At 50.8% G+C, this 22,163-nt stretch overlaps 1 protein-coding gene across 9 annotated transcripts in view; it reads right to left on the minus strand.

The window, feature by feature from the left end:
• The window catches only part of FRMD4A (FERM domain containing 4A), a 331,019-nt gene that overhangs the window by 197,223 nt on the left and 111,633 nt on the right, over positions 1-22,163 (minus strand). The window contains exon 1 of one of the 9 annotated variants that reach the window (XM_047864928.1): positions 17,294-17,312. The exons of 6 other annotated variants lie outside the window; for them this stretch is intronic. Coding sequence is in view for 1 of the 3 variants with exons in the window: in XM_047864926.1 (XP_047720882.1) it covers positions 3,934-3,942 (9 nt within the window). In the remaining 2 variants the exon portion in view is untranslated. Of the gene's footprint in view, positions 1-3,933; positions 4,111-16,523; positions 16,684-17,293; positions 17,313-22,163 lie in introns of those variants that run through there. 2 more of the 9 variants (XM_047864927.1, XM_047864926.1) reach the window with 2 other exon arrangements.

A 22,163-nucleotide genomic window follows, 5' to 3' on the forward strand; every position in this document is an offset into this window, starting at 1 on the left:
TTTTTCAACGTTTATTTATTTTTGGGACAGAGAGAGACAGAGCATGAACGGGGGAGGGGCAGAGAGAGAGGGAGACACAGAATCAGAAACAGGCTCCAGGCTCCGAGCCATCAGCCCAGAGCCCGACGCGGGGCTCGAACTCCCGGACCGCGAGATCGTGACCTGGTTGAAGTCGGACGCTTAACCGACTGCGCCACCCAGGCGCCCCAAAAAAGAGAAGTAATTTTACTTTGCAAACACCCTGAGCAAAAGAAAAAGCAACCGCAATGGGGCACCTGGGTGACTCTGTCGGTTAAGCGTCCGACTTTGGCTCAGGTCACGATCTCACGGTTCGTGGGTTCGAGCCCCGCATCGGGCTCTGTGCTGAAAGCTCGGAGCCCGGAGCCTGCTTCTGATTCTGTGTCTCCCTCTCTCTCTGCCCCAACCCTGCTCACGCTGTCTCTCTCTGTCTCTCAAAAATAAATAAATGTAAAAGAAAGCAAGAAAGAAAGAGAGAAAGAAAGAAAAAGCAACTGCAAACTTTGGGGAGAGGGTGATGGCAACTATAATGAGGGGTTAATATAGTAAAGATAAAATTATTTCATTAGTAGATAATTACAACGTAACGCGAAGGTTACTAGTGCCCTATGGGAAAGAAAATTAAGCTGCCCGTGGCTAAAGAGTTCATATGCTATGGCTGGGTAGTTTCTCTTCTAGAGAAGAGATGTGTCTCCTTCTCTAGGAAGCTGGAGAGTAATCTAGTGACCCATGCTCATGAGATAAGAGAGGCAGGGTTAAAGGGTGATATGAGATAATGTCTACCACAGCTTGTGTTCATTCAGCCAGTGTTCATGGCACAGAATTATGTGCAGGGCATCTTATTAGATATACGATGATGCACACGACTTTGTTCCTATGTTTATTGAGCTTCCCTGTCCCACGAGGAAATACCGAAGTTCACCGGTGAGTACGGTGTAAGCTGTGTGACAACAGGGTGGGCGTCAGATGTTCTGGGCACAGGTTGGGAGGGACCGTCACTCCCATCCGGGGGGGGACTGGGCAATACTCAGGTGAGCGAATAACATGTGAGCAACGGGACGTCTGGCAGAGGCAGCCTGATGTCAGGAGGCCTGGAATGGGAGAGAAGGGGGTGCATTCTGGAAACGTGGACCGTGCAGAAGAGGTGAAAGCAGAGAGTGGTGGGTGCACAGGGAGAGAGGAGAAAGCCATTTATTTATGCTGACAAAAGGGAGGAGCAACCATATCCTCAATGGCCTGAGGGTGGCTCCATCACTGATGAAATAGTAAGGAGCCCCTGAACATCGTGTTCAAATCGATTTAACCCTAACTGAGGCAGAAATGAGGGAATCTGCAGTGTTGAGGCTCAGTGCCGCAGAAGATACACATGCGCTTGGAAAACGGTAAGGAAATACTAGATATCGGCTGCCTTTCTCAATATCTGCATCACCCCCCCATGACTTACAACCGGACGAAGAAAGTGTGCTGACCAAATTTACAGCTGACAGGGAGGTGTCGATGGTACCTTCAAAATCTAAAACAGCTGGGATCGCATCATTCCCAGTTTGGGGGTCTGATTCTCAGTTCACACGCTAGAAGCACAACATCCTGAGTAATGGAATTAGACCCTCCCACACGCCACCACGGTTTAGCCATTTCTGGGAACGTACGTTCATCGTGGGCGCCATATTTTACATGGGAAACGAAGAGCAAGGCAAAGAATAGTAACCAGATTGGGTAAAGATCTGGAAATGAGGTCTTCTCAGGAAAACTAAATGCCAGCCTACACGACAAAGATTCTAGTGGAAAGGCTGCACTATAATCCATGGCCCAGGCCAAGACATGGAAGTGAGGGAAGAGGGAGGGTGTCGATTCCATGGAGACAACAGGCATAAATTCAGGGCGCCTGGGGGGCTCCGTCGGTTAAGTGTCCGACTTCGGCTCAGGTCATGATCTCGTGGTTCATAAGTGTGAGCCCCACACTGGGCCCTGTGCAGACAGCTCAGAGCCTGGAGCCTGCTTCAGATTCTGTCTCCCTCTCTCTCTGCTCCTCCCCCACTCATGCTTTGTCTCTCTCTCTCTCTCTCTCTCTCTCTGAAAAATGAAGAAACCCTAAAAAAAAAGAAAAAACACAAAACCAGGTATAAATTCAACGGGGCATGCCTGGATGTAGAGACTTGCTAATTTAATGATTTCAGGCTAATATGATGATTAAATTTAATGATTTAGTGAGGAGGCTGAAGAACTTTGCTTGGGTGGGCAGAAATGGAATCAACGAGCAGAAAAGTTCCAGAAGACACATCTGAATTCAACAGAAGGGAGAACTTTCAAACAGACTGTCACTGCTCAAAATGGAATGGGTGGCCCCGTCATCACCTCATGTGATCAGGAAGGGGCCGGAAGACCTTTAGCCAGGGACGTTGTAGAAAGGATTACTGACCTCCGGCAGGGGAGGGGGGGGGGGACAGAAACACCCTAAGGTATGTCACGGGTACCTGTGCACACCTACAGACAAGAATTTAAAAAGAAATTTCGTTCCGATAACTCATGTATTATTAACACTTCCTGCCACAATATTACATTCGATGAACCAAATATTGGCAACATCCACTCCGTTTCACGAGTTTTTTGAAAAACCACACTACCGACTGGCAGGCACAAACACACTTTGCTTTTTTTTCCTACCCATGTCCTTCGTGCAAACGTGCAGGCCAATGTCCTGTATTTAAAATACAAGGCTGTGTGCAGTGGCTACACGCCTGGTTTTGTATCCATGCACTTGGTGACCAAGAACTTCAACGACGTTTTCTTGGTAACATGATGAATTTGCCTACATGCTCTAACGTCTAATTCAATCTGTCATTTTAAATTACAGATTTTTTTTCCCCCCAATTTTTCCTTACTGTGATTATACTGTGATTAGCGGGATGAGACAACACGATTTACGACTATGGGTCTTACGAATCACATTTTTACCGTATGCATTCTGTTGACATTAAAATGATATACGTGTGCATGTGACTGACACAGAATGACAAGACTGTCCGAACAGGCGCTCAGCACCTATTTTTACACGAATTCCTAAACGTATATTCACACAACATATATCCTTACGTATTTCAAGGGCAACCCCCAAATACAGGTACTATACAACTTACTCTGCCTTCAGTGAGACCGGTTTTGATTTGCCTGTTCTGTAGACACAGAGCCCAGAACCCAGGCTGAGGAATACACGCACTCTTTGTCCCGCGTATGAGCTATAGGGCCACGTGTCAAATGACCGTGGCCATCACCGGTAGCTGGGGCGTCTTGCCACACAATTTGGAGGCGGGTTTTCCTTCGCTTAAACAATGCCCTTTGTTAATGACAGGCAAGCTCTCCGTTATCCCCGGGGATGCAGGGGATGGAAGCTCGATTTGGAGACCACCTGTAAGACACTGCAATTCTATTCTTAGGTCTTTGGAATTCCCCTCTTAGGGGACTCTTGCAGCACAGGGGGAGAAGGTCACCTAAGAAAGGGACATGGCCACCTGCTTTCACAGAACCTGCAGGGGACACGAAGCAGCCACTTGAGCGCCTGTTACGCTTGAGTCCAGGGGCCCAGGGCTCAGAAGTCAAGTCCTCCAGGCTTGGAAGGAAGCATTCCAGCCCAACAGCCGGCCCTTTTGAGATTTCATGCTCAGATCAGACCAAAATTGCAGAAGCATCGCAGCAGAGCACATTGAAAGGCCGTGGATGACCCCGTCTGGAAAGCCACAGTCCCGCGGCGGGGGGGGGGGGGGGGGGGGGGTCCCAGCTCCCGGAGATAACAGCAAGCCTTCACCACCACCACCCCCCCTCCCACACCCCCCTGCCTGCCCAGATGCCCTAATAAAGAGCTGAGTGAGGGGAGAGCTGAGGAGCTCTGCTTGCATTCAGGGAAGTTTTTGCAGCTACCTTTGACATCTCGACAGGGCAGGCGATCCGGGCTGGAGGCTGCGGCCTGGATATTTACATAACGGACTTGTCTGGAAAGGACTGTGCTGGAGACGCCTGGCAGAGACTCCTCGCACTCGCTCGAGCTGCACTGGCGGCTCCCTTCCTCCGTTCATCTTGTCAGAGGTTTCAACACTGCCTGGCTGCCCCACGAACCACCCCAGACCCCGCTGGAGACCTGCTCGTGGGGCAGCACTGTGCACAGGACAAGTTTCCAGAACCACTGCACTTCTTCCCCATTTAAAACTGGGGGTGGGCGTAAGGCCGGGAAAGGAAGGGAAGGGGGGGGCGGGGGAGAGAGGGAGGGAGAGGATTCCAAAACCAAAGAGGAATTCCGCACCCCCCCCCCCCTTCCTTTTCACCCACGGTCCCACAAGTCTCTCAGTGGAAAAGCTGTCACAGGAAATGCAAGGCCTTAAAATGCAATGGCTGTTTGGCAAATGGTAGATCTAAAAATATCCAGGGTGCATATCATTAGTGAGTAGTTACAGAAGTGAAGACGTTATGTGTATCTGCTAGTCAAATCAAAAGTTCTAATTGGACACAGAAACAATTTCTCAAGGCTTTCGGCAGGAGGTAATTATTGTGTTGACTACCCACAGAAAATAAGGACGGAGCCGAGCCTGCTGTTTGGGCGGCTTCCACGAAAGAAGGAACGAGGGACATGTTTTCTGCCTGTATCACAACGGAGCAAAAGAGGGCAGGGCTCCTGATCGTTCCTCTTTCCTGATTTAGCCAGCAGTCCCGGTAGGTCAAGTGGCCTACACACGTCATTTCAAACCCTCTGGACACCAAACTTGAGTGTACTTCCAGCAAACACTTTAGAAAAGTCCTTGAAATGAGCTTGTGATTGGAGAACTGTGTAGGGAGTCTGGATGCTACAACAGAACAAATACAGGAGGCAGGGGGAGCGATTACATCTCAGATCCTTCACACTTCCTAGCATGGAGCTTTAAACACACAAGAGTCTCAGTAAACCTGACTGACTGGAAGCAGGGAATTACAATTCTGGATCATGGTGATGGCTTCATATGACAAAACTTATCAAACAAGGGGGGGCACAGCCGGTTAAGCACCCGACTCTTGATTTCGGTTCAGACCAGGATCTCATGGATCATGGGATCAAGCCCCACATTGGGCTCCATGCTGACAGCACAGAGCCTGCTTGGGATTCTCTCTCTCTCTGCCCCTTCTCCGCTTGTGCATACACACACTCTGTCTCTGTCAAAATAAATTTAAAAAGTTAAAAAAGATGGGGCACCTGGGTGGCTCAGTCGGTTAAGCATCTGACTTCGGCTCAGGTCATGATACCGCGGTTCGTGAGTTCGAGCCCCGCGTCGGGCTCTGGGCTGACCGCTCGGAGCCTGGAGCCTGCTTCGGATTCTGTGTCTCCCTCGCTCTCTGCCTCTCCCTTGCTCATGCTCTGTCTCTGTCTCTCTCTTCCAAAAATAAATAAACATTAAAAAACTTAAAAAACAGAAAAACAAAAAACAAAAACAAAACCTTACCCAATAGGACCCTTTAAATGTGTGTTTATTGTATGCCCGTGGCCCATCAATAAATGTGATTACAGTGTGAGGGTTAGAGATACTCCTCTCACACATCAAAAAAGAGACCCTCAGGAGGACGTGGAGAATCCCAGCTGAAGCAACACACCATAACAGAGTTCTTCACACCTTAAGGAATTACTTCATTTTTCAGAACTTATATTCTTTTCTTTTGAAGTATGGTGCTTACGGTTTTTCCTCAGATCTCGTGTTATTCAGGACTAAGGCCTGGCATCATCTCACATCATCTCTAGGTGGCTGAGCCCCACGTCACCGGGCTTCCTCCTTCCACAGGCTTATCTAGGATTCTGTATAAACCTGCCCACTCAGTGTCGCCGTGTGGCGATCTGGAAGGCACCTCAAACTCCGTGTGTGCCAAACAGGACTGCTGACCTATCCTCCTCCCCGACCCTCCCCCATCCACAGCTTTCCCCTGTCACGGACCAGCAACTCCAGCACCAGGCTCTGCTCCTTGGGCCCCAGAAGTGGACTTCTGTCTTGCATCCCACATCCTACCCCCAACCCACCAGAAAGTGTCGTTGGTTCTCTCTAAAATACCCAGACACTGAACACTTCATCATCATTTATCACCTGCCCGATTCTTGTAACTGCCACTCATCTGGCACCTCCTGTGTCACCTCTGCTTGGCCTTGCAGTCTGGTCCCCACACAGCACCATAAAACTATCCCTGTGCAGCCCAGGTGGGGCCACGGTGCTCCCCAGATCTGCACTCTCCGATGCCCCCCTGCCCCCGGTCGGAAGCTTTCGAGGCCCCACGTGATTCCGACTCTGTGCCTCCTTCACTCAGTCTGCTCTTCAACAGTCATCTCCTTACTGTTCCCTCCCTGTCACTCTTTCCTCTCAGGGCCTTTGACGAGCTCCCACACCTGCCTAGAATGCCTCCCTCAGACCCTCCTGTGGCTCCAGAACTATAGGAAATAAATGTCTGTAGTTCATAACCCACCCAGTCTACAGTATTTTTCTGGCAGCCCAACCAGACTGACACAGTGCGTGAGAGTTAGCATAAGAACAGAAGTTTAAGAGGGGTGCCTGGGTGGCCCAGTCGGTTGAGCATCCATCCGGCTTCGGCTCAGGTCGTGATCTCACGGTTCGTGAGTTCAAGCCCCGTGTCGGCTCTGTGCTGACAGCTCGGAGCCTGGAGCCTGCTTCGGATTCTCTGTCTCCCTCTCTCTCTGCCCCTCCTCAGCTCACGCTCTCTTTCTCAAAAATAAATACGCATTGGGGCACCTGGGTGGCTCAGTCGGTTGAGCGTCCGACTTCGGCTCAGGTCACGATCTCACGGTCCGTGAGTTCGAGCCCCGCATCGGGCTCTGTGCTGATGGCTCAGAGCCTGGAGCCTGCTTCCGATTCTGTGTCTCCCTCTCTCTCTGCCCCTCCTCAGCTCACGCTCTCTTTCTCAAAAATAAATACGCATTGGGGCACCTGGGTGGCTCGGTCGGTTGAGCCTCCGACTTCGGCTCAGGTCACGATCTCGCGGTCCGTGAGTTCGAGCCCCGCATCGGGCTCTGTGCTGATGGCTCAGAGCCTGGAGCCTGCTTCCGATTCTGTGTCTCCCTCTCTCTCTGCCCCTTCCCTGCTCATGCTCTGTCTCTCTCTCTGTGTCTCAAAAGTAAATAAAAACATTAAGAAAAAAAATTTTTTTTTAAATACGCATTAAAAAAAAAAAGAACAGAAGTTTAAGAAACAAGGAGCTTCCAGGCTGTGGTGGGTCCTTCTGGTCCATGTGAAGCCCTGTGGTTTAAAGGAAAGGCAGGCGGCAGGGGGCAACAAGGGTGGGGAGGTGATGTGTGGGTGCTGCAGACACAGGCACACACGCACCAAGCTAGGAAGGTGGGGAAGGGGTTTGCTGTGACGATCTTGTGATAACCCAGGAACAAAAGGGGAGACGCTGCACTACAAGTGGGCACCTCACCCCAAAAGAATCTGGGGAGGAAACAGCTGAGCAAGGCGCTGGAGAAACTTACTGTTAAAGGCTTGAAGAGCTTAATACTAGTAATGCATCAAAGAGGAAGAGTGAGGCAGACTAGTGACTCATTTATCACAGGACAATGGTTGCCGAGCCTCGGAGGAGGAGGCAGAGACCGGTGGTCCAACAACTACTGGTAAGAGGGGAAACTGAGCAAGGCCTTTGAGAACTCTGGAAGCTCCTTTAAGGCGTCAGATTTAGGGGAAATTGATCAACAGCCAAAGGGAGAATCAGCGTCTCAGTGAGGGTCTCAGGACAAGGGCAGGAGCAAGTGCCGTGTGCTGTTTGCCTCCTCGCTTACTCATCAGCAGGGAAACGGCAGGGACATAAGTGTCCTCGCTCTGTCCACCTGTGCTACCTGCAAATAAGCACGTGGGCTCAAACACCGACTTTTCTCTATTTCCGTTCGACAAATGAAAACAATAGTATAAAACTGACAGTTTAGCGGGGCGCCTGGGTGGCGCAGTCGGTTAAGCGTCCGACTTCAGCCAGGTCACGATCTCTCGGTCAGGGAGTTCGAGCCCCGCGTCGGGCTCTGGGCTGACGGCTCAGAGCCTGGAGCCTGTTTCTGATTCTGTGTCTCCCTCTCTCTCTGCCCCTCCCCCGTTCATGCTCTGTCCCTCTCTGTCCCAAAAATAAACGTTGAAAAAAAAATTAAAAAAAAAATCTGAAAATGAAGACGATGTAAGGTAAAAAGATAGATGGGTGTTGGGGCGCCTGGGTGGCTCAGTCGGTTAAGCATCCGACTTCAGCCAGGTCACCATCTCGCGGTCCGTGAGTTCGAGCCCCGCGTCGGGCTCTGGGCTGACGGCTCAGAGCCTGGAGCCTGTTTCCGATTCTGTGTCTCCCTCTCTCTCTGCCCCTCCCCCGTTCATGCTCTGTCCCTCTCTGTCCCAAAAATAAATAAACGTTGAAAAAAAAATTTTTAAAAAAATCTGAAAATGAAGACGATGTAAGGTAAAAAGATAGATGGGTGTTGGGGCGCCTGGGTGGCTCAGTCGGTTAAGCATCCGACTTCAGCCAGGTCACCATCTCGCGGTCCGTGAGTTCGAGCCCCGCGTCGGGCTCTGGGCTGACGGCTCGGAGCCTGGAGCCTGTTTCCGATTCTGTGTCTCCCTCTCTCTCTGCCCCTCCCCCATTCATGCTCTGTCCCTCTCTGTCCCAAAAATAAATAAACGTTGAAAAAAAAAAATTAAAAAAAAAAAAAAACTGACAGTTTAGGGGCGCCTGGGTGGCTCAGTCGGTTAAGCATCCAACTTCGGCTCAGGTCATGATCTCGCGGTTCATGAGTTCAAGCCCCATGTCAGGCTCTGTGCTGACAGCTCGGAGCCTGGAGCCTGCTTCGGATTCTCTGTCTCCCTCTCTCTCTGGCCCTCCCCTACTTGCTACCTCTCTCTCTCTCCCTCTGAAAATTAAATAAACATTAAAAACAATTTTTAAAAAAAAAACCTTAGAGTTTACGGGATTTTTCAGTCGGGTTTTGTCAGTTCCCTAAGAGTGTGGTCAGTTATGGCGGCAAGAAGAAGAGTCTAGCTGTATAAGAAACAAAACACTATGGTTTGGGATATTATTCTTTGAGTATTTGGATATCCCTCCCAAGTTCGAAGTTCTAGATCTCTGTGTCTAAAGAGGCACAAAACCTCTATCGACTATGTTACAACCTTAGGAACACGATGGCAGACACACTAAATTGTGGTGGGTTACAGAATCCCTATTTTCCACCACAAAGAAAGAAGGGACCACAAACAAATGCCAGCCTCTGTTTTCTGGCTCACTCCACCTTGTCCAGGCAAACTATTCCCATAAGCTGTCCCTGAGGGTTCACCTAAAATATATCCTTGTCCTGGATCTGGCTATAATGTTCTATAAATAATACCTCCCTTGTTTTTATATTTATTTAATGCTCTTATTCTGCTGCCTGTTTAATCTGTCTCCAGAAGATGGACCATCTCTCATTCTGATCTATTTTATTTAACACTAAGAAGGTTATTAAGTGCTTAAATAATTTCTGATGGGTATTATGCAAATTGGTATGTTGATTTCTCAGGCTACCGAGGAACTCCCCGTATTTGCAGAGTCCCGGGGTTGTGGGTGCCGAGAGAAAAACTCCCACCAGCATGTAGTACAGCTCAGGTTCTAGGCTTCTTTCTGCCATTAACGCCCTGCATTAATTACCTGAGTGCTACATCAATAAGTAAACAGCAGCTGAAAATCTTCCTAATTAATGGCAATGAGTGGGAAGTAATCAAAGAACGTCACACAGTGATCCGGATTTTTGCCTTTGTTGTGTAGAAAAAGACGGCATCACCACCGACGGACATAACCTTTGTAATTCTTGTTTTGATTCTCCTAGTTTTCTTTCTCAAGATAAAAGCCCTTTCCGATCATTTCTGAAAACTGAAGAATTCAAATCCGCTCTCTGTTTTTTGGTGTAAAGGAAGAATCATCCCTCTTCTCTTCCTTCCCCTCCCCCAACCAACCCTCACCATATTAACTGTTCCAGGACCTTCCAGTGATACAAGCAAGTCAAACTGGGGCGGGGGCGGGGCGAGCAGGGGGAAGGATACAAAGACAAAATCACTTCTCTTAAGAGAGGCATATTTTTGTGCTAGTCGTTTCATAGATACTGTTTCACGGCTTCCTCTGAATGTAACTTTTCTTGTCAGTAAGAAAACTGCAGCTCAGAGAGATTCAGTCATTCACCCAAGGCCTCATGGCTAGCAGGTGGCAGAAACAGAAGTCACAGCCACGCTGGATAACGCCACGGTTCCTCTCTCTGGCCACCATGCCTCCGTGCATCGTCTAAGTCCTTGTCAGGCGACGGGGCCTCTAGTCTTAGCACTGTAACTGAGGCCTTCGCAGGGTCCCTGAGTATCTGGGAACATCTCCTCATCTGTTAAAGTAATCGAGGGGCGCCTGGGTGGCGCAGTCGGTTAAGCGTCCGACTTCAGCCAGGTCACGATCTCGCGGTCCGGGAGTTCGAGCCCCGCGTCAGGCTCTGGGCTGATGGCTCGGAGCCTGGAGCCTGTTTCCGATTCTGTGTCTCCCTCTCTCTCTGCCCCTCCCCCGTTCATGCTCTGTCTCTCTCTGTCCCAAAAAAATAGATAAACGTTGAAAAAAAAAAAAAGTAATCGATATGCCCCTTCTCATTCCTAGAACTCCATCTCTCTGAAATCTTTGACCTGACTGATAAGCCCCAAATCTCACATGTGCGTGGTTCACAGCCTGCCCTGCACATTCAGGGTGACGTCAGCCCCTGCTGGGTTGCAGGGTTCGAGGCCTCTGCCCTCAGGACGGGACCTCCAGGCTACATCTGTGGTACTGGTCACTCTGCAGTTACTCTGTTACAAAACACTCAACCATCCCAATACAAGGGGATTGAGAATACAGAACACTGCTCTCCACTGTGTTCAGCTCCACTCTGGTTCTTGTCCTTACCCTCCCCTCTCTTCTGCGCATGCGCGCTCTCTCTGTCTCTGAGCCACAGAGAAATGAGTATCTGATACTTGGGGGGGAGGGGGCATCCAGTGGGAGCGGAGAGATGGGTAAGTGAGCACTGCATTCCCCAGCTCGGTCTGTAGGTAGACTGCCCAGCTCCAGATGGTTCCACACTATTTGGTTTCCTAGTTTGGGTTTGTTGCATCTGTATACTTGTTCACAGGCATGTGGTGAGAGCATAATTGTGCATTTTATGGTTATGAATGGCACAGCCTGGCAAGGCTCCGACCATCATTTCCATTCGCTGTCATGCATTATCAATCTAATTCCCCATTACACGCTTTTTTTTTTTCATGCATTCCTCATACAGCAAGGACAAAGAAAGGCGAAAGCCGTGTAAAGGAGACTGAGTCACCAGAACAGGCTAGTTTTGATGGAAACTATGGAGTTATAGCCTGAGGTTTGGGGGGGGGGAGCTTCTGGCTCATTTGAAGTGAAAATCATCATTAAAAGGTTTAGGGTTTTGCATCAGTACCAAGACTTCTAGCCCTAAGGTTGGCAAGGCATTACCAACTGTGAAAGAGGGGCCACACCACGGTGCAGACTAAGACAAGGTTAGACACAGGATGACCCAACAGGGTACATTTCACTTTAGACCAGTGGGCTTTCTAGGTTTCTAAGGATGCCTAACTGTCGCCGTGTGGGAGCACAGTATGATAAATTCCCTCAGTGATTTACTTACTCCAGGAGGACCCACTGAGTGCCCATGATGATCAGGGACTTAAACGCCATGAGCATATGTGAACATAAAGTATACAGTAACCATGGACAGGCAAATGACTGCTAATAAGAGGGAAGCCGGAAAACACGTGTGAATGTTGTCAGAGTTCAGGGGGACGAGTGTGCATGGACAGATAATCTCGACCGCGGACTAGTTTCTTCTTGTACTGCATCATGGAATGGCCAGAGTTTAAAACAAAAAACCAGAAACCACCACAGATAGAGACCTGCCTGCCTAACACGCTAGATCCTAGATAACGCACGTCCAAATGAGACTTAGCTCTGCCTGTATGTACTCACGCAGTTCCAAACGGGGCTACCACCTTGATTTTTATTTGGTTATTTTCCTTGATTATCATTTGGTAGTAACGAGGCCACTGAGCTGAACCAGATCCCCTATTCCTTTATATTCTTCACATTCTTTCCAATAACCATGGTCTTTATTCTTGGTAGTCATTTCCATCTTCAAAGAGAAGAGCATTTCTCTTTGGGGGAAAATACCTAATTTCCACTGATACAATTAAGAACTGAGCACACACACACACACACACACACACACACACACAGACATACTCCCTCTCTAGCACCCCAAATAGGCATTAGTGCAGTTCATTCAAAGAGGCCACCGCTCTGCTCATGTGAGAGGACGAGAGGCATAATGATGGGTATTTTTAAGACGGTGCTTTTAGTGGTGGAACCGACTGCCATAAATATAAGGGTGTGGTTGAATCACTCCTTAGAAGAGAAAGACACGCTGATCTCTCGGGACAGAGGAAAGGGTGGGAAATGGTGGATTTAGGGAACCAGAAGGAAACTGCTGGGGAGAGAATGTTTGATAAGCCGGATTTATGCTGATTCAAAAACTTCTTGCAGGACAGAGTAGTGAAACGAGCAACTCTGCATGTGCAGCAGGGGAGCCTGAAGCCCAGAGCTCCAACAGCTACCGAACCAGCCTCTGAGATCAGAGGTCTTGGGAAAAACAAAAACAGAAAATACCAGCAGGGTACTGGGGTCTGATTAGGGCTCAAGAGAACACCACCAAGTAAAAGACTCAAATCCCACCATTCCCGGACAGTGGCCAGGTTTCCCCGATTCAAGTCTCTGCTTGTGCTTTTTGTAGGACAGGTTCAAGTACCTCTGTGTCCTGTGCAAGCAGTGGGATGATGCGGTTACTTTTTCTCACTTCAACTCCAACGTCCCCTTGTGTTCCATTCGTTACATTTCAGAGGGAAATGGAAATGGGCGGCAAAGAATCGGAAGCGGGAGGGTGGAGTAGAGGGAGACCCACAGCGTCCCGGGGAGGCCGCCAGGGAATGGGAGCCGGCAGCATCTTTGGCTCAAGGGGAATCCAGTTTTTGGAAGTCAGACTGAATAACCATTGGAAGATCTTTATCCCAAGGGCTTATGTCCCCGTGAGGTCTCAGAAACCACTTCTCATCGAGGTGCTGGGATCTTTCACTATGCACAAACCTAAAGAGAGAATTTCTGCCACAACTTTTATTGACACATTGGGTGACCTCTAAGAGGTAAAAGATGGGAATGAAAGCCATTCCTGAATCCACACTTATCCATTCTGATACTGTACACAGAGTGAATTAAAATAACTTCAAGAGCTATTTAACTATGATCAGGTCTATGTCTCATTTTGACCTATTAAACTAGAAATGCTCCAGAAGCCGCACTGTTCCTTCTGACTCATTTGTTTATAGAGAGCACGAGCAGGGGAGGGGCAGAGAGAAAGGGAGAGAGAGACAACCTCAAGCAGGCTCCACACTGTCCGAGCAGAGCCCAACGCAGGGCTCAAACCCACAAACTGTGAGATCATGGCCTGAGCCGAAATCAAGAGTCAGATGCTCCACTGACTGAGCCACCCCAGGCGCCCCTGTATTGTTCCTTCTTTTAAAATAAATAAATGAGGGGCGCCTGGGTGGCTCAGTCGGTTGAGCGTCCGACTTCGGCTCAGGTCTTGATCTCATCGTCTGTGAGTTTGAGCCCCGCATCGGGCTCTGTGCTGACCGCTCAGAGCCTGGAGCCTGCTTCGGATTCTGTGTCTCCCTCTCTCTCTGACCCTCCCCCATTCATGCTGTCTCTCTCTGTCTCAAAAATAAACATTAAAAAAAAAAAATTAAAAATAAATAAATAAATAAATGATAAGTATTTACGTACGCAAAATTATCTAAGAACAAAGCTTTAGGTTGGAAAGTGCCCCCTCGCTTTTTCAGTCATTCAGTGTGTCAGGCTAAACGCGACCCTTAGAACAGATAAGCACACAGCACGTGAGTAGAAGTGTAAGTAAGTGTTCTATTTACTCACCCACACGCGCGCGTCAAGAGCGAGAACACAAGTTGGAACGCAGGTACAGGGAAGTCCAGAGTGATCTCCCGTGAAGGAGGTCTCACCCGCCCCACACTTACTAAAGCCACGGGTCCCCGACAGGTCCCCTCCATCTATCTCATCACAGACCAGCCACACCTTCCCCTCCACTCAGCCAGGCTGCCCAGAGAGCCCCTTCCCGCACAAATGCTGGCACACCCACTCGTCTATCCAGCCTTTTCCCAAGTTCCAGAACCCAGGCAAGGACTCATTCCTCTTGGCTTTTTCTTCGACCTGAGGCTGTAACCTTGCTGTTCCCCCCACACCGAGCACTGTACATGTCTGCCATGCGTGCCTCGCGGGTTATGAAATCAGCGACTCCCTGAACCTCAAGGGGTCTCAGTTTCCCCAACGACAGGATAATGCTAATGGCACCAGCCACCTGCCAGGCCATCAGGGGACTCGGCAATAGCACCTACACATGACAAAGAGGCCCCGTACCATAAATAACAAGCCTTATTAATAAAATTAGTTCAAGACGAGTGCCAAAGAGAAGACAGCAACAGCAGCGGCTGATAACACACGCTTGGTCAGAACAAAAGAGGGTGCAGGGATTTTCTGATCCTCACTTCTACAAACTGCTTCCCTCTGACACAAGAGGAACTGAAACTGTCTTTCTTTTTCTTTTCTAAAGGGTTACGCCCGCCCACACAACTTTTTGCCCGTCAGGTGAAACTTCTTTCCAAGTTCTCAGGGTGCAACATTCTGTTCACGGGCAGGACAGTATACTATTGATTTCAAAGCATGTCCAAATACTGCTTCCAACTAAATTGACTGTAGCGGTTTAACCTCTCAGGACCAAATGGATTCCAATCTATCTGTTGCATGACCCTCATTTCCGTTGTGCCTTCAATACATCCAGATTTCATTTGCGGCGGAATGGTTCCGTCGGCCAACAGAAGTGGCTCATCCCCTGATCGCTCTGGGTTGCAGGAGATGCGTGGCACCTGGAGACTCAAAATCGGATTTCTGCTGATCCGAAGGTTTGGGCTACTGGCCGGGGCCAAATCAGACTCCACAGAAATGGGGTCAAATGCTACGAAGGAACACGAAGTGATGCAAAGACCAGAAACAAAACAGTGAAGCGTGGGTCCTCCCTGTCTCCCTAAATGCCCACTTTTGTCGGACGTTTTCAAGATGGCACACAGGGCTAAGTGCCAGTGAATATGAGGTATTTTTTTGCATCCCATCCCTGAGGTGCTTCCCCAGGGTCGGCCGTGGCTTCCCTGGATGAAGTCAGAAGTTCGCTCCTGGCTCTCCGGCTGGGAAAGCACAAGGCTTGGATGCTGAGGAGGAAGGACTGTGCAAGCGGCTGCCTAAAGCCCAATCAGGTGAACGCAGATCAAGTCGGCCTGACCAGGTGTCTAAAAATACCTCGGTGACCCTCCAACACCGAAGAGGCCGTCACCACGGAAGAGCTCAGGTTTAGAAACGTGCCTGTCTGAGGTGCTCTGAGAATCCCTTTCATGAGAAGCTGCGAAGACTCAAAGGGAAAGAAGCCAGAGCAGCAGTAGTGGCCTCTGTTGGGATGTTCCATTCATAGGGGAGAAAGCGCCTCATCCATTCATGGTGGGGTCAGGGAGTCCTTCACCGGCGTCGGGTCGCCGTTCTCAGCAAGCTGAGCTTCCGGCAGCCTGGCATGGCCGCATCATTCAGAACGAGTGTCTATTAGGAAACCACCGCCAGAGCTATTATTAGAAGGGCCATCCCTCGGAAATTTTGCAGAATTTGCTTGAATCTGCTGAGCGGTTACTCTGCTAACGAGCTACTGGAGAAAGGCACCGAGTTCCTGCTCACACAGGGGCAGCCCACACCGCTTTCAAAGCGCAGGACTGGTTCACCTCTCCTAAACGCGACAGGGACCAACGTCCGGGCATCTGTCTGCACGACCGAGGCAATGCCGTTTGGTCGTTTATAAATGACCGCGTCCTAAAGAAGGTTTCCTACAGCTCTCCTCCCCTTTCTCTATGCATCAAACTTGCTGCAGCCATTTGGAATGGAAAAGGGCAGTCAATTTCAGCACGATCATCTGCCCGCCTCCTGCCACCCTCGGGCACCCCAAGCACAGGACTCCCCTGTCACTTCCATAAAAACGGTTTTTCTTTAAAAACAAAAAAAAAAAATCGCACCCAGGTCTGCTTGCAGCAACGTCCCTTCCTTTCTCCCCGGGTAAATTCAGACAGCGTAAGGTGGAGATGCCGGAGAAAGTGTATGGGGGGAGGGGGCCGGCAGCAGAAGGGAGTGTGGTAGGTGCCGCACGTGGGGTGTGCATTGAAAAAAAATGTCACATCCGCGACCTCAGAGACTCCACGCTCCCAGGGAAGAAGTGTCATGTCCCTTTCACCGGCCCCAGCATTTAAAAACGGACACCGAAGCGCTGCAGAATCCCGCCCGGCAGTCGCGGCTGGGAAACAAAGACACGTTACCTTTTATTTGCTGCGCTTCGCCCGGAGCCCAGGAACTCGAGGTTTGCAGCGGCGGATCCACCGGAACCGGCGTCCCATTCGCCCCGGGTGCGCAGGCCCGTGGCCTAGCCGGCGGCATCCGCGCCCGGCGCCTCCGCCTCCTCCGCGGCGCCCGCAGCCGCCCCGCCGGGTCCCGGCGCGCCCCCGCCGCCCCCGCCGCCCCGCCGCCGCCCCGCCCCGGCCCCCGCCGCCCCGCCCCGGCCCCCGCCGCGGGTCCGCCGTCAGCCCATCGCCCGCTCGCGCCTCTCGCGCCGAGCCTGGCCGCGCGCCAGGGCGCACCGCCGCCGGCCCGCCCCCCGCCCGCGCCCGGCCCGCCGCATGCTGCGGGGCGCCCTGCCCGCCTCCACGCCCCGCGCCACGCCCCCCACGGCCCCCACCCCCACCCCTGCGCGCTGCCCCCCCCGCCCCGCCTCCCGTCCCGGCGCGGCCGGCGAGGGCAGGCGGGCCGCGGGGAGGTGCGGAGGGCGGGCCCGGGCGAGTCCCGCGCCGCCCGCGCCCGGACAACAATGAGCGCCCGCGCCCCTGCGCTCGCCCCGGGAGCCGGCCGAGCCCCGCGTCCCCTCGCCGCTGCGCGCGCGGCCGGGACGAAGTTAGGTCCCGAATGCGGCCGCAACCCGGGAGAGGCCGCGCGGAGCCAGGCGTGCGAGAGACAGCGCAGGGATGCCGAAACGGAGGCCCCCCCGCCTCCCCGACAAACCCCAGCAGATCCACCGCGGGAAGCCCCCTCCTACCCTGGGAGCCGCCGGCGGAGGCCACCTGGGCCGAACTGGGCTGAAGGTGCGGCGCTTAGCCCTCCGCGTCGTCCAATTGTTATCTCCCTCAACTCTTTGGAAATGGAAGTTGCTGCGAGATAACCTCGTCTTGGGGGCTATTGTCAAGGATTCGCAACAATTACCAGGGGAAGGGAGACCTGCATTTCAAGAGACCTGGGGGAGGGAAACGGGCTGGCGCGTTGTCTTTCCAAAAAAAGAGAAACAAACTCAGGGAATATCCCTACCGAGAACAATAACTCAATTCACATTATATGTCTAAATGTTTACTGCTTCAGCAGCTCAATTTGCCCTAGACACATTTTTTTCACGAATTGTCAAAACATGGTTTGATTATAAAATAAAGGGAGAGGCAGGCAAGAGCACCCGCTTATTGTGGGTGGGAAAGCCAGCTCGTCTCAGGGGTAAAATCTTTCTCTAGAACTCAGTCATCGCTCGAAATCCCAACATCTCTCCCTGCCTCCCTCCCTCCATCCATCCTTCCATCCATCATCCCTCCTTCCCTCCCTCCATCTGTCCATCCCCCCTCCCTCCCTCCCTCCTTCCCTCCATCCATCCACCCCCAGCCTCTATCCATCCATCCCTCCCTCCCTCCATCCATCCTTCCATCCATCATCCCTCCTTCCCTCCCTCCATCCATCCCTCCCTCCCTCCCATCTTCCCTCCATCCATCCACCCCCAGCCTCTATCCATCCATCCCTCCCTCCTTCCCTCCATCCATCCTTCCATCCGTCCCTCCCTCCTTCCCTCCCTCCATCCATCCCTCCCTCCTTCCCTCCATCCATCCTTCCATCCATCCATCCCTCCTTCCCTCCCTCCATCCGTCCATCCCTCCCTCCCTCCCTCCCTCCTTCCCTCCATCCATCCACCCCCAGCCTCTATCCATCCATCCCTCCCTCCTTCCCTCCATCCATCCTTCCATCCATCCATCCCTCCTTCCCTCCCTCCATCCATCCCTCCCTCCTTCCCTCCCTCCATCCGTCCATCCCTCCCTCCCTCCCTCCCTCCTTCCCTCCATCCATCCATCCCTCCCTCCTTCCCTCCATCCATCCACCCCCTGCCTCTGTCCATCCATCCCTCCCTCCTTCAAGGGAGAGATTGCTTCCCTTTCCACCATCACTGAAGGACCCGTTAGATCTGGCACCATTATTTCCATGATAGCAGCAGGAGCAAAGACTTAAACATTCGAAATAAAAAGAAACATTGCATATTCCATCATCCCAATAATTGAAAGTTAAGTCTCTCCAGACACAGTTCGTAGATTCTCTAAAGATCTCAGGTGAGAATTTCTGGCGGTTTGGGAGGTGTTGACTTCGGCCAACAGAAGGGAATCTCTGTATGCAGGTAGCATTGGAGAAAAAGGTGAGCCTGTGATAAAGAATACCTAACTTGTTTCAGCCTGTTGTGGTCACATCTCCTGACCGAGGGACTTGACTTGATCTTCTGAATCTGAGCCAGGGGAGGCCATATTTGAATGGGATGTTTCTGTACTTTGGGAGTCCTTGAAGACGGTTTTAATGCAAAGCCCAATTCTTTCATAATGCAGTTGGCACTCTCGGAAAGCTATTTCTCTGGAAGAGTATTTCCAGTGCTGGTCTGTTTTGACTGCACCGGCTAGTGAATGGATGACAGAGGAGGTGTTCAGACCCTTCTCTTGGGGTATTTGGTTCCCATCCTTAGAGTTGTTGGATTGTTTCTACCTGATGCTTTTCCACCTTGGCCAGGGGAGTTGTTAATATATCCTGAACTGCACTTGTCTCTGGCAAATCCTCTTTCCCCGTCTTAACTACAGAGCTTCTCTCCTCCCAGCACAAGCCGGAAACAGGGAGCGAGGGGTCTTTAACTCCTTTCTTTCTCTCCTTCCTTACCTTCAAGTTATCACTAAGCCTGCCCTCATAAATGGCTCTGGAAAGGTCCTTGAGAGCAGCCCTCGTCTGACTTGTTCCAACAATGCCTGGTGATGTTAATCTTTGCCAAATGAATAACCCCGGGCCCAGCCTCATCGGTCCCCGTCGCCTTTCACTGGGAGGTCTCTGCAGCCTCCTGACTGGCCTGCCCTCTTGTCCCTCAAATGCGTTCTCCACACCACCTCAACTCCCCCTAGAACTCGGATCTGATCACAGGACTTCTTTGCTTCAGCCCGTTCAGGGCTTCCCTGGTTCTTAGGGATAGAGTCTACACTTCTTCAGATGGCCAGAATGTCGCAAGCACCGGGCCCTCCTGATCCATCCGGCCGTATCTCTCACCACCAGACCCCACCAGGGGCCATCTCACCCTCTACCCTCAGCTACATAACCCTCCTGCACATACCCTCTGTTCCAGATTCTCCCTCATTCCCTTGTTACCTGGCAACCAGTGACCTCCAAAACATCTCAGATCAGGTCATGATCTCTGTGAATAAGCATGTCGGTGGCTTCTCATTGCTACTGAAACCATCACGTTATCGCGTTATTCTCCTGCCCCCGCCCCACCCTGTGCTTTGCCACACAGGGCCACATTTCTGCCCTTGAAAGATTCTTCTCTTTTAAGTTTATTTATTTATTTTGAAAGAGAGAGAGTGTGTGAGTGGGGGAGGGCCAGAGAGAGGGGGAGAGAGAGAATCCCAAGCAGGCTCTGTGCTGTTAGTGTGGATCTGGACATGGGGCTTGAACCCATGAACCGGGAGATCACGGCCTGAGCCGAAACCAAGAGCGGGACGCTTAACCGAACAAACCACTCAAGCGCCCCTACTCCTGGAAGATTCTTTCTTCCCTTGGCTTTTGCATTTCTTGTTCCTTCTGCCGGAAATACTCATTCACTCTCCCAGCCCCACTCTTTGCATAGCTGGCTCCTTGCCATCCTTCAGGTTTTAGTTCAAACGCTGCTGCCTCCTAGATAATCTTTTCTGATCACCACCCACCCCACCGCCCCGCCCACCCGCACTGGACCCGCCAGGTAGCCTTTGTATCATTATTCTGTTTATTTTCTTCTTAGCACTTAACCACAATGTGTAGAGAGAGCCCTGTGTTAAGAGCTCAGACTGCCTGGGCTTGGATCTTGCCTTGGCCACCTGCTAGCTGTGTAGCCTCAGGCAAGTTTCATAACCTCTCTGTGCCTATTTTCTCATCTATGAAATGAGGATAATAAAGGTTGTTCTGAGCATCAAATGAATCAATGTCTGTAAAACACCTAGGACAGGGTCTGACTGTTCAAGCATAAGCCCCGGGAGGCTCTTCGTGTGTTTTATTCTCACTCTGGATCTCTTTACCCACCATGCCTTATATGTTTGGGGCCCAGACTAAGAATGGATACACATTTAGGGAAGAAAACTTTTATTTGAAGAATTTAAGTCCCCAGAGAAACAGGCCATGGTAAAACTTGATGAATGAGATAAAATTCAAACTTAAATCATCTGGAAGTTAGTGGCAATGTGAAGGTAATGTATCCTCTGTTTCACCAGTGGTGATCCTTGGAGTTGATGGATGACCAGCTTTGCCAGTCAGAATTCCGTAATGGTTTGTTTTCCAAAGCGCGGCTGATGCCGCCACCAAGAATTCAGGCAGTTACTTGCAAAGGCATAAAGAATCAAAGGATCTTTGCAAAGTGTTGAGGCATCAGCCAGCCCTAACATGCAGTCTTGATGAAAGAATACAGTGTTTCCATTTTCAGCCTGAGTTTAATACTTTTTGAAGAGTCTAATTTGAAAAGAAGAAAAAGAAACGTGGCTGGCTGGTTTCTGGACATTTGCTTTTGTGTTTCCTTTCACTGCTGGAGAAGATTCAGAAAGGAGGAGAAATACATTTCCTTTTGTCCCTCCGGAGGGCAAGCAGGATTTTGCGACTTGAATATCTGGGGTTCCCCTTGCCTCTTAAACAGAGTTAGGGAGGCTCATTTTGAAAAGAGCCAACTTCTCAAAGAGCGGAGAGGTGCTCCGAGGCTTGGAAATGGGGGGTGGAGATGGGTGGTATTACCCCCAGAAGAGGGAAAGGAGTGACATCTGTATGTATGGAGAGGCCCGTGCAATGTCTATGTAGTGCCTCAAGAGGGCGCCAGACATCTGACGGGGCAGCATGTGGACAATGGGTGGGGGTACTAAGTTCTAAGAGGTGCATCTCTGGCACAGTAAAGGGTCTTGGGGTTTGCCCCGCCGGAGGGATGGAGCCTTTGGTTTTAAAATGGACCTTTAAAATGGATCTGTGGCAACTATGTTGGATTGATAAACAAGAGACCCTTTCCTGGTTTAAGGTACAACGTGAGCTGAGGAGAGGAAAGGAGTGAATTCCTGCCACCGACGTGAGTGGGGGATGTAGTCAGATTTCATCGGGGTTAGAGACGTAAATTAATGTGATGTTTTTTATGCCCAACGTTGCAGAGCAAAAATTAAAGCTGCTACATGAGTGAAAAGTACCAGGTTCTTAACTCTGGGATCTGAAGTCACAGCTTTCCTAAACAAGTTCTGGGCAGTATGCAGGCCATTAGCAGAAGGTTCTTCAGCTCGCATCTTGGCCGGACTACCACTACTGGCGAAGAAAGATGGCCCCCACCCCTACCTTTGTGTAACTGCCTCGCTGGGGACAAACACCAAGTGTCTGAGTCCGAGAGTGGGTCTCAGCCTGGGTTACGTAATCCCTTCCAGGAACATGGATAGCCCTGGGCTCCAGCTTCAAAGGCCCACTGGGACCTTGAATGAGTCTCTTAACTCTTTGGTGCCCGTTTCTTCACCTTTACAACAGGCCTCACGATATCTATCTCCAGCCTTATGAAGAGTATGGGTTCGACACATGCTGAGGATTTTCAAAACCATACAACTGATAACGCTATCTTACATTATTACAAATACGTACTCTGTGCC

Source organism: Prionailurus viverrinus, chromosome B4 (assembly GCF_022837055.1).
Source record: "Prionailurus viverrinus isolate Anna chromosome B4, UM_Priviv_1.0, whole genome shotgun sequence".
NCBI classification, from domain to species: domain Eukaryota; kingdom Metazoa; phylum Chordata; class Mammalia; order Carnivora; family Felidae; genus Prionailurus; species Prionailurus viverrinus.